The following is a 13,337-nucleotide window of genomic DNA, read 5'->3' on the forward strand; positions in this document are numbered from 1 at the left end:
TACATATTTCCGGCACGGGAAAAAATAATGATCAGACTTGCCAACTATTTGGGCTTTTATTTAAGTAAAAGTTGTACATACTTTTTACTTAAATTGCATGATTTTTATAAAGTTAACTTTAAAGAAACCTTTTAATTATATTGTTCAACTCTTTAGATCTTCACTTCCATACTTTAATCATATTTATTATAATAATAACTAACTTAAATATACATTTTTCCCTCTCTGCAACAGCTGCAACAATGGAAACAACTTCAGTGCCTGCGGCTACTGGCAGCAACAATGTGGATGCTGCAGCAGCAACAGTAAATGCCACAGCGGCAACATCACTACCAACAGCAACCACACCATTAGCTGGGACGACGGGAAAGCCAAATGATTGGGTTGTTATTCCAGTGTTTGCGGATATTGTTAAACTGGCATTGGGCGAACGTGAGAACTGTTTGCAGCGGTAAGTTCAATTTGGCCTCCGCCTGATTGATGTGGCATCATCACAGCGCCGACGAACCCAAATCCGGCAAAACAATAAATCCGCTTGGCCAAGGGGTCGTATGATTAATATATTGCTCATTCGCAATCCGACAAAACAATTGGGGTTTTTGCACTCCAGCATTTTCATTTTCATTTATCTCCCGAACGTATTTGTACTCTCATTTATATTTATTTGCGCTTTAAATTTAATTAACCGCAGAGTGGCAAAATAAATGATTATGGGCTGAATGGCAAAACTGGAAATCATTTTCACGGAAATTCATAACAAAAAAAATATATAAAACATAAATAGCTTTTCCTCTCTTATCCATTTATTTTATATATAAAATTTTTTTTATAAAACCGATTGAAACAGAACGCGTTGATGAGTAAAATCAGTGGAAATAAATTTATTTTCTGGTTCTAGAGTATTTATTTTAAATTGACTTTCATCGAAGATGAAATGAAATGAGAAACATATATTTAAATGAAATATAACAGTTAAAGCTCTTTGCTTAAGTGTTGTTTTAAATTTTATTATTAAGAAGTATTTATTAATTTATTTGTCAAATTTACTTGACAAGCTGGATAATTTATTATTTTTTCGATATCAGAACATCAGGCAGGGAATTTTAATAAAGTATTTTATTCTTTTAGATTTTATTCTTTTGTATTAATAAACTTTAAATGGTTGAAAAGTGTTATTGATATTGATATTTTAATTTTTATAAATTCCATTAAATTTTTCTTATTAAAGGGGGTTTAATAAAATTAAAATAAATATTTTATCCTAATAAACAAAACAAAGCTAATATACCATTTATACATTTTAAATTTAATTTCTCTTCCGTTGCATTTTTCTCTTAATTATTCACTCCGGATTATTCCCCTCTTCAGCTAATTTTCCATTAAATGCATTATTTAGAACCGTAAAACATATAAAGCCTAATTCAGGGTCCCTAAACGACCTCGTTACAACCCTTTGTTGTAGTTTTTGCTGTTTGTGGCCCAAAGTCCCACCATATGCATTGCTCCCTTTGGGCCAAACGATAACGTACTGAAACAAACAATAAAGTATGCACCAGTGACCACTGGTGGTCTCAATTGACCTCATTAGACACAAACGCACGAAAGTGCGTATATGTACATATATTCATACTGTACACCCAGACGGGGTAATTTATTCTCAAATATAATCAGAACGCAGAAATGGCAGAAGGAGGAAAAAATAAAAATGAAATAAACCCACCATTCGTTTAGCAGTTGAGTTTTCAATGTCACAACCAGTTTTGCAATCAAATGAAGCGTATAAGCGTAAATCGACTTTTCAATGTGCTAATTAAAAGAGCCGCTGCAGGATTAAATTCAATAAAAGGAAAAAAGGCCTCCTTTACACTGAAGAAAATTAAATGCAAATAACTTGAAATTTAGTATTATTTATTTCCCGTAACTAAAAGCTCATTTAAGTTAGAACATGACAAATAATGCATAGAAGCAAACAAAAATTACCTTTATCTTGCTTTAACTGATTTTAATTTTTATTCAAGAAATATTAAAATGTATTTTTTGTTTCTTTAAATATTATTTTCTTGGTTTCATACAAAAATGTCCCCATCATCTTAAAAAATACTAAAATTACTAAATAAGTACGGTATTTCAGTTGTGGCATTTGCAATTGAAAACATTTCAAATCTGTTTAAGACTCAAAACTTAAATCAGTTTTAATATATTAGGTCTGAATTTAAATCTTTTTTTAGAATTTAAGCCACCAATATTTAAGTTTTAACTCAACATTTTATACAAACATAAATTATTTTAATATATGAAACCATATTTTACACTCAAATTTAACTAAATATTATTATTTTCTTATGTTTAACATTTCCTTCAAGCTTCTTTGGCTGCCGAGTTTTTTATTTTTCCAAAAACAAACATTGCCATTTTTGCATTGCAAATACGAAGCGATCCCTTTTTATCGGCCAGGAAAACAGACTTTTCTAGCTATTTTACATTCCCGTTTTGCCAGTCGAACTTATTTTCCCTCTTTTCGCTTTTTCTCTTCTCTCCATGTTTGTCTCTCCCTTCTCTCTCTCTGCCTTCACTTTGCACTTTTTGCAGCTTAGCAAATGGCCACATCAATATGGCGGCCTTCGATCGCATGGCGGCCATTGTTGGGGCATTCACCAAGCATATGCAGGCGATGAAGGCGGCCCAGGCGCCATCTAGCGGCGAATACGAGCACTTCTGCTGGCACATGCAGCAAACGACGAAACTTGGCGAGGCGGGTAAGTAATATTCTCCAAATTCCAAAACTTTACCCCTTTTCACAGTTTCGCCAGTTTCCGCCTGATTGTGTGTGGAGTGTATCTGAGTGTGTGTGCGTATGTATATTTGTTTTCCAACACCCCCGCCCACTTCACATATTTTATCGCCGTTTTTGCACATTTTTCACTGGCATTGCAGGGCCTTGTAGGGTTTCGATACCCTGAAATAAAGGAAACTATATATACGTGCACAGAGATCGAAGGATGTAGTTTTATAAAGTTGAAAGAGAAAGAAATTGAGGGGAAACTTGTTATATATATTATATTGGTTTTGAGGGAGTTATTACGTTAATAATTATAATTATAGTTTAAAGAATATGTAACATAAAGTTAGACAATTGTAACTTAATCCTTAAGTTTATTTTGGTGTCAGTATCTATGAACAGTATGTAAATAACTATCACTAAGTAATTAAATAACTATGAACTCTACATAAGTAACTATGATAACTAAGTAACCAAATATGAACACTAAATAAGTAATTATGATCACTAAGTAAGTAACTAACTATGAACACTAAATAAGTAATTATGATCACTAAGTAAGTAACTAAATATGAACACTAAGCAAGGTAAACACTAAGTAAGGTAACAATGACTTGCAACTTTTGTATCTAAAAGTTGGCCGGCAACCGTCACTTCGTTCCGGGGATGTTAAAACAAGTTGGGAATCATACGTTCCCAAGTGCGAGATTTTTCGACGACAAAATCTAAATTTAATATAGTTCAGAGAGCTTGAATCCGATCTCAAATATAATATATGTATGTATATATTTATGTATTTAAAATTAAATGTATATTTATATATATATCTATATGTACATATGTATATGTGCATTTATATATATAATTAAATTAATATGAATTTTTAAACTAGTAAATATACGTTAAAGCCTTGTTAAGTTATTAAATCAAAGTGGTTTAAAACATTTAAGATGTGGGAAATACTTACCTTAAATTAATTTTACTGTACCCACTCTTTAGTCAAATCAATGAAGTAAATATTATTCAGATAATTTATTTTTTTTTTATTTTTTCTATATATTTATCTTTCCTTCATTTTCAAGAGTATTCAAAACTTCGCCTTTTTCAAAGTTTGTTCACGGTTTCTTCTATCCTTTTGTTTTTCTTTGCATTGTGTAAAGTTTAACTGCAGCGTGCGACTTTAAGTGGACGGAGTAGAGATTTCCACGGAAGTACTATATACATATATATTTCTCTATATATATATATATTCAAGTTCCCTTTTGGTGGCGAGTTAGTTAAATTGTTTTAATGCCTGTGGGAAAAATTAAATGCATTCGCGGCTGCAGTGACACAAAACACAGGGTGAGAGTCATTTTAGCAGAACGACAATTAAAATGCAAACAAGGGAAATATGAAAATGAAACCAAAGCCCAAAACCACATTTGGTAAAATGGTGTGTGTTTGCATTTAGTTGGTATTTACTTCCAACCAATGTTTGGATTATCCAAAGTCTAATTGTAATTTTTGGTGATGTTTGTTTAGGTCCCAGTTAAGAAGGCTTTATATTATTTCGCATGCTTTTTAGTTGAACCTCTGCTTAAGCAGATTAAATTAATAACAACAAAAAAACCATAAGCAGACACTTTATGGCCACAAATTGTTCATGAACTTGAATAAAACCGCATAACTAGCCCCCTTCTTTATTTCCCTTAAGTAACTATAGTAACCCCCCTTCACTGCTTTTAGAACAAGTCTTTTCCGGTTTGATGGTTATCTTGTCTTTGTTTTAATTACTGATGATGACAAACTATGGGAGATGGCAGCTTAATAAGAAAAATTTATGCTGAATTTAATGGTCTTTGCCACCTTAAAAGAAGGTTAAATAATGAAAAACAGCTGGGAGAGTTGTTTACATATACAAATAAATTGTTTTTTGCCCAGCAACTTTTTAAACTTTTTAGTAAGTTGACTATTTTGCATATTTGATTGTATGGCTTTAAATTACAAGGTAAAAAGCTCAACAAAAGTGGAGATAAATGGATAAAATGAAGTTATATACCCAACAAAACAAACTAAAGATGCCTAAAGTGATAGAAATATAATAATTTATAAACGTAATTTAAGACCATCTGGTTCCTTCATTTTTGATTAAATTCCCAACGAATAATGGTGGAAAACAGCAACAAAAAACCTCAATTAATCTGCGCTTCCATCGCCTTCAGATTGAGAAAGGCTTTGGCTAGCTCAGTAAATATAAACTGAGAAACTTCCCATATCCCCAAGCCTCAGACAGGACAACAAAGATATAAAACAGCTTCTGCCAAAAGAAGGATACAAAACAACGTGGCAAGCTGCACTTGCAATCGCAACAAGGTGCACCACGTGTTGTCAGAGAGTGTAAAAAGTTTTTCTCGAGCGTTCTCCAGGGTTTTCCTTCTTTCTTTTTTTTTTTTTTGTTTTTTGTAAATCCTTCTTGGAGCTGTCAGCAATGCCCGGCAAGTTGATATATTTTTCACGGAATGTGCACATGACAAAAAATAAACCTGAAAAAAAGAAACTATTCTGGCGGAAGGGGGGCCTGAGCCATGTTGCATGAAAGCAAGCAAAGACATCAAACAGCAAAAAGAAAGTGCAGAAATGAAAGCGCGACAAATGATGCTGCCAAGTTAGCTATTTAATTTTCCAGTGTATCATAGTAATTTATTTTATTGGATTTTTAATGTATTTTTAAAGATTGAATGCATTTTCTTAGGGGGAACATGCAGTTTTTGAGTTGTACGTTTATCTAGATAGAATTAAATTAAAGTAACACAAATTTAACAAATTAATATTAAAATAAACAAGAACGAGCCTTTGGAATTTTTTTTTAACATTTTGTGAAGACTATATTATTTATTCAGGTATAGTAAATACCTTTTTTTGAAAGATATTTTAATACTTCTCTTTAAATAAAATCACACTATTTTATATATATGTTTATTATTATACAACTTGTAGATATTTAAGTTTAAAACACTCCTTTTTGGCAGCACAGTTGCCAACACAAACTCAAAAAACACACACACTCACTCACATATTGTTGGATCCACGAGAACTCATTATAAACCGAGGCAACGTAAAGCAACTTTTGAAGGCTTTTGCCACTGGCGAAAACAACAACACAAATACCAACACAAATACCAACAAAAGCGCAGAAGGGAAGTTGTCTTTGGGTGTTGCGGCAAAACGCATCTTGACAGAAGCGGAAGTTGAGCAAAAAAAAAAAATAATAATAATAAACAAAAAAAAAGAACCTCACCAAGCCAGGAATGGAAACTTATGGTGGAGAGGATTTTTATGTGTTTGGAAAATCAACAGCCTGAGCCTCCGAGCTGGAAAACTTTATCGGAGAATGCTTCATGTCATGCATAATAGGTTAAGGTAAATGAGATTTCCGCAAAAACAGGGTAAACTTTTTGAGGTGGAAAATGCTTAAGGAACTCTATTAGTTAATTATAATCAAGTGTATAATATTGTAGAGTACTGAATACCCTATACATTTTGCACCTTGACAACTTATTCATCTTCTCCATACTCTCAATATTTAGAATACTTTAATTACCAAACCAAAAAAACCATTTGTGTTTAAACTTGCATTGCAAATCTCAGTAGAAAAGACATTAAAATCCATTTGCGTAAAGTCTGTTTACAGCATTAGGCAACTCCTGGCCAACTTTGAGTTGAAAGTCGGACTTGTTATTGTGGTTATATTTGTTTTTGATGCCGCATCGATGTCTAACTTGTTTTCCATGCTGTCCTGCTCAAGAAATGCCAAATGGCTTTTGCATCTTGCTTTTCCTCTTTTTTTTTTGTGTCCTGAAGTTGCAGTGGGTTTTCCATTCTTTTTTTCAGTTGGTTGTTTAGCTAAGTCAAGCGAACATCTTCTAAATCAGTTTCCTTTCCGAAAAACTCAAACGAAAAAAAAAACTGTCCACCAAGTCGAAAAGTTGAGCTAAACTTTAAGCCGACGTCAGCAACGTAAAATGCAAACGAAGTTCCCCAGGAAGAACAAAAAATAAAAATGGGAGACTAAAAGTTATTTCCAAGTTTGATGCACTTTCGAAAACTGTATAAATAAATGTTTGGCTTCTTTATATTTGTTTCCCCCCCATCATCCTTTTTTTCCTAGTTATTCCCACATACTTGGGCAAGCTGAATGCGTTTTTCATACTGACCGAAAAATGCTTTCTTTTTGTTTCCTTTTGAAAGTTCCTGTTAATGAAATGAATTTTTTGGCCAAAGGATACACGCGGCTTACCCCCACTGTTCACAGTGGACAGTTATTTATCAAGTTTTCTGTACAGAAACACACTTGCACACAGTGTAACATAATCATGTTTATAAGCTGTCAAAGGATACGGAAAAGCGGAAGTGTAGCGCCACCTGCTGGCAGCAAGAGAAGAACATGCTACTGTCATTGGTGACATTTCCAGAATATAAAAAATACAAAATATATGGATAAATGCTAGTGCAGCGACTTTAAGATACCCTATATTGAATTACAGTTAAAAGAATATAGGTTTATTTTGGTTCGTCCCCAAAGGTTTTTAATACATTTGAAAAGTATGCAAAAACAAATAATTTTGGTTGCTAAATCAAGGACAAAGAGGTTTACATATATAGAAATTTTAAATCTATTTCTAAAAACCTAATTAAAGCCATAAACATAGGGAAGATAAACGCTTTATACACATATATAAATACATCATAAAATGATCAACCCGCAAGTATGGGAAAACAACTTTAATAAACTCTCCGCCAAATTACATGACTTTAATCAACTTGTGGAGTCTCCAAGCTTTGTTTGGCTTTATAATCGCCCATTGTTTCCGTTCCCTTATCCTTTCTTTATTATCCTTTGGCCCCGTTGGACCACTTGTACACTATTTGAGTTGATTTAAGCCTTTCGTGTTTCCATTTCCTCCCAGCCACTAAACAAGTTCTTATTTTCTCGGTTTATTCTTTTTTTTTTCTTCTGCCCTTAATCTTTAGAGCCGCATTCTTGAAAGTTTTTACCTGACATAAAAAAAAAAAAAAACACAGAGCGAATAACAACATCCTGACCCTTATAGTCCAGAGGAGCGAACTATATACACGGTTCTTATCCCTTCCTGTTTTCCCACTCGCTTTTGCTGGTAAATATGTTGAACACGCCAGGAATTTTTTAATAACAAGCCCTTAATGTGGAGGTAATTGTCTGACGGCGGGTTTACTCTGTTAAGACCTCGAGGGACCAAGGATTGCGGATTTAAGTCGCCTGAAATGCCAGAGGAATGCATTGTTTGGTTGGGTTTTGGGGAGTTCAGTTAGGATATATAAAGTCACAATGTAATATTTAAGAGCCTTTTGTGTACATTTACTACATTTATCTTTATATTAATTGATTCTTGCAAAAGGAAACCATGCCTGAGATTTTAAAATTTAAAATTTAAAACTAATATATTCCAAAATGGCAAACTATGGGTATTTAAACCAACAATTTAGCAGAAACTATGCCAAAGAATTCCTTCAAAATCGCATCAAAGGATCACAAAGGCATTTAATTGTTTTCCCTTCTAGCGTTACTCTAGTCCCATTTTTATATTTTTATATTTATTTATTTTGCTTTTGCAAATCTAACCACACACAAACGCACACTCTCAGGGCCATGGAGACACGAGCATTGTTATGTCAGGGACCACTCGAGATTCTCCTTCTGCCAGTATGTGATATGACTGGTAAAAGGAGAAAACGAAAGGAAAAAGGGAGTGCAGGATAACACAAAGGGGGGAGAGAGGAGAGAGGAAGCAAGGGACAAACGTTGCACCCAAAAAAAAAGGAAGGAAAAGCAGCCCTCATCCTCTTGAATGTCTGGCAGGTCCTTTGACTGCACACTCCCTGCACATCCTTCCCTGCAAATTGTCATCCAAGATATGCCTATTTGATGCGGCACGTCTGCCCGGAAAATGGGAAAATGGGACTGAGAAAAAGGCATCTCACAAATGCCAAACTACAACGTACAGAAATTGCATTTAGATGTGCAAAGAAAATTGCCAAGAATAATATTTACCAGCCAGGGAATTCCAATATGAATATAAATATCTATATTTTCAACCAGAAAATGTATATTCAAGACTCTTCCGGATAAATAATAATCTCATAGGGTTAGTGTCAAAAGTCAAGACCTCAGAATTTCCATTCGTGTTAAATTAATTGTTAATTGCCATCAGCAAAGACAACTTCATTGGAAAATTGTCTCAATGCCACAGAAGTGGGCCATCAAGTTCAGAGGAATTTCCCACAAGCATTTCAAATACTAGATCCTTGCAAAGAAATTTGAATGTAACTAATTTATATATACATATATTTGCCATGGTGTCCTCGGATATGCCATTTCAATTGTGCTCATTAGGCTTTAGATATGGTAATTAGGGCTGGGCCAATGCATGACATTCATTAAGGGGAGGGAAGGGAATCCGAATCCGAATCCTTGGCCAAAACTAAATTATCCTTGGTTCGATGGCAGAGTAAAGTCATTCACTAAATCCCCATCAGTTGGATTGGCAATCGTAGTCATCATCATTGTTGGTAGATTCTGTTTGTTTGTCTAAGAAATTAAATTATAAATTGCAGACCATGTTCAGTTATCTGAACTTAAGTCGAATGCTAATTTCAGAAGGGAATTGAAAGCTGATAATTAATAGTTAAGACTAAATGTGTCAAGTCCTTAAGATATAAGATTTTATTAAATATGACCAGAAACCATCTATTAAATATAAGGGGGTTTAGAAACAAATACTCTTTAAAAAAGAACTATCCAACACAACAAATAAAACCTAAAGCTTAAATCACTGCCATTGAGCACTGAAAATTGTTTAGATTTATATTGTTTTAGTCACTGTCAGCCGGGAACTTGACAGGCCCGACATTCCAGATAAATACATATAGATAAAAGGAAAAACTGCAGTTAGTAACTACCCCACCCACAGTTTCCAACCCGGAAAAGTCACATCCAAAGCCGAATGACAGCAGCACGTTATTGGCATTCAGTTGTGGGTAGATTTCATCTTCTTTCGTGCATCACTCTGGGGTTCCCTTGGGCGTAGAAAAATGACCATAGACTGTCCTTGTTATCTATCACCTGTCCACCATGTCTGTCTTCGTCCTTTGGTTGGAGTCAAAACAATTTTACAGTAGTTACGGCTGTTGGCTATTGTTTGGTCTCTAAAGCTGGAGGCAAGTAATTGATGCCTCACTGAGTCGGGAAATATTTCTTGGACACCAAGGAGATGGCCCTGAAGGCCATGCATTTATTATTTCCATTCAAGTGCATGAAAGGGAGACATTTACCTGGACTGTAAAAGCAATTCATCATAATAAAATATCATTCGTTGTAAGTGGGGGAATAAAATGTACAATTTAAAATATTTATAAATAAAAATGTAATGGATTTTGAGACTTAGATTCTTGGTCTTTAATCTTTATAAATGAAAATTGAAATATTTTCCTGGATTTAATCTCTTTAAACTGTACACAGCTTAATCCATATTTTTTTGACAAAACAATGCATGCAATTTTCATCAAAAAATCAGAATTGCAATCAGCTTGAGGTTAGTTTTCTCACTTGTCTCCCAGATAACCCTTCATACTTTTCGATATTCCTTTTTTTAACTCTACTAAAACTGGCCTGTTAACCGCTCGTTAGACACCATGTGGGCGGGTGAAAGGATATATACATATATATACCATATTTGCGCCCTGGAAAGTAACAAGCTTCTTGCTGTAGAGAAGCCTAACTAAACCCAACCAAAAGCCTAGCCAAACCGAACCGAGTCGCCTCACAAATCTTCAGTTGGCCCAGGACAGGGGAAAATATTTACACGCCACACACACACGACTCCATTAAAACTAAACAAGGGCGAGGAAAGAAAGGACTCAGTCCTTCGTCCTGGGACAGAACAAAAAAAAAAAACGAGAAAAAAGTTGATACCTAGCCATGGTTTTCGCCATGTTCCATAACCAAAGCCAACATTTCTTCATGGCGTTGGCGTTCCTCCTCCACTTTTGAAAATTTTCATTCCATGCGAATGTTTTGTAATATTTTTTTTTTCTCCTGCTGCTCAAGCATACGAAGTATGTGAACACAAATCCTATAAACACACACACAACAGTGGAAGAAGGGGGACGAACTACTGGTTTTTTCGAGGACTAAGATAGAGGATGCCGGTCATGCCACATTTTGCGGCAAGTCAAGCGCACATCTGTTGGCCGAAAGCGCTGACCAAACGAGGAGCCTGCTCACCAAACATTGTAAAATTTTAATGGGCCCATGGTGTGAATTGGACACCAACGACACGGTAGGAGAGGAGACTCCTCCTCCTCCACACTCATGTGTAGAAAAATGTGCCTTTTTTTCTTACAACTTTATTAAATTTCCTTCTATTAAAATGCAAGTGGACTGGCCCCAAAAAAAAAAATAAAGTAAACCCGCCGCACTTGTCAGCTCTTGACCAGAAGTTAACCCAGGCCAAAATGAGTTCCAGTTCAAGCTGTTCTAGTTTAAACGGATTTTAACCGAGATCCTTGTAAGGTACTCAAGCATATGCATATCAAGTTGAAAAGGATAAGAGTTGTGGTCTAGGATTTTTAATTACAATGGGAGAAGAAGAAAAGCTATGTTAAAAATATAAATAATATATTAAGTTTTAATTGTTTATCACTACTTACTCTGCACAAACAAACTTTGTAAATATAAACTTCTGATCCACATAAAAACTTGCATAAATTAAAGCGTTGATTGAACATTTTTTCTGGGAATTGTTTTTCACATTTGCGAACATGAAATTTAAATATTGTTACATTCCGGCTTCATAAATTTTAACTGAGTGCTCAAAGTTTGGTTCGCCACTCCTCCTCCGAGTGCGTGCTGAAAATAAGTAAACAAAAAATACCAGCAACGAAGCCTCAAGGCCCTGCCATAGAACACGTGCCAAGCTGGACGACAAAAAAATAAATGTATACTGAATCCTTAAAGTCGACACTAAAAATACCCTTTTATAAAGATTTTCCTAAGGATTCAAAGCATATATTTAGAAATATATAAAGGTACTTAAAAACTATATCAACATAATAAGATAAGCTTACTTATTTGGTCATCTTGAGCTAAGTTTTCAGATAATTAAATTTATCTTTAAAAAATATTGTTCCCCTCTTGCAATATACCTGAAACTTCACTAACTTAATAATCAATCAATATATGAAGGCCGCCTTGTATTAAAAAAGTATTTTCAAAAGTATTTTCATTATTTTAAGCGAAAGTTTTAGCAAGGACACTATATCCTTCGAAAGCGTGAAAATCAAACATTTTGGCACGCTTCACTGAGATTTTTTCGGACCATTTGAATTGTGTGTATGCGGGTTTGAGTGAATGTGTTTTGGGTCAAGTCCTTGAGTCCTGTCTACGCTTGAGTGTCATTTTCAATCAAGTGGACAGAGCAACTTAAATAACAGTTTTGTTATTTTTTTTCTTCTCTGATTTTGAGTCCGTTTGTTTTTCTCAGCAATTGCTTTTTTCTATACATATTTTTTTTGTTGTCCAAAGTATGTTGATTATTTCATGGAACTTAAGTTGTTTGTTTTCTCTTTTCAGAACTAATGATGGCTTCATTCGACTGCGAGGAACCTAATAATGCTGAGAAGCTTATGTACGATTTAAACTAGGTTATTTACCATAGAAACTAACTAAATAATTTACTAACTAAGAATGCATTTAATGTTAACTAAATTAAAACTGTAAATACATACTAGTAGGTATTGCACTCGAAGACATTAAATAGCAAAATGGATAAGTAGCTAACTATAAACTATTAAACTAAATTAATTACGTGTGTAAATGGAAAGTAATTGAATAAATATGATAATGTTTGGCATACATTGCTTTAAAATATGGCTTTTAAATTGATAATAAAAGTAGAACAATTAAAAAGGTAAATACAGCAGTTTTAGGTTCGTTATACTTTTGAAGGCCAATCAACAGACATGAGCACGTGCCCAGCAGGAGTTAATCCATAACATCTGTGCAAAAGGTGGTCGAACGTGAACAATATTGGATAATTTTGGACTTGAGTAAACAAATGGAAGCTTTGAACTGCAGGTAAAGTAAATAAAAAATTGATAGAGGTCAAACTAGGATATAATAGTTGCATCAGGATGTAAGTTTAATTATCCTTATGAGGATTTTTACAGGGGTTTTAATTTCATCGAACATATATATTCTGGATCAGCATTTGAAGTTACATAGAAAATATATATTCTGGATCAGCATTTGAATATAACTCAGATAACTTGTCTCTTTAAATAACTATGTGGACACCACATACCAAATAGTCTTATCCTGCAAACTTTGGTATATTGTTATATAAATATATTAGCATAAATATATCAATACAATATAGTATATTAAATATTATTATTCTTATCCCCACACTATTGTTTAAGTTGCAACACTAGAGTAACTTATAATAAAATAATTAATTAAACCTCAAACATTATACTTATT

The 13,337-nt window shown here is 33.9% G+C and overlaps 1 protein-coding gene across 1 annotated transcript in view; it reads left to right on the forward strand.

Annotated features, from left to right (window-relative positions):
- Window positions 1-12,723, forward strand: part of LOC110187214 (uncharacterized) — a 30,043-nt gene extending 17,320 nt beyond the window's left edge. The window contains exons 11-13 of the mRNA XM_020956613.2: window positions 235-451; window positions 2,590-2,756; window positions 12,429-12,723. Of these exons, the coding sequence (XP_020812272.2) occupies window positions 235-451; window positions 2,590-2,756; window positions 12,429-12,499 (455 nt within the window). The 3' untranslated portion in view covers window positions 12,500-12,723. The remainder of the gene's footprint in view (window positions 1-234; window positions 452-2,589; window positions 2,757-12,428) is intronic.
- Window positions 12,724-13,337: the final 614 nt, after the last annotated feature.

Source organism: Drosophila serrata, unplaced genomic scaffold (genome assembly GCF_035046125.1).
Source record: "Drosophila serrata isolate PLE 108 unplaced genomic scaffold, ASM3504612v1 contig_275, whole genome shotgun sequence".
NCBI lineage: Eukaryota > Metazoa > Arthropoda > Insecta > Diptera > Drosophilidae > Drosophila > Drosophila serrata.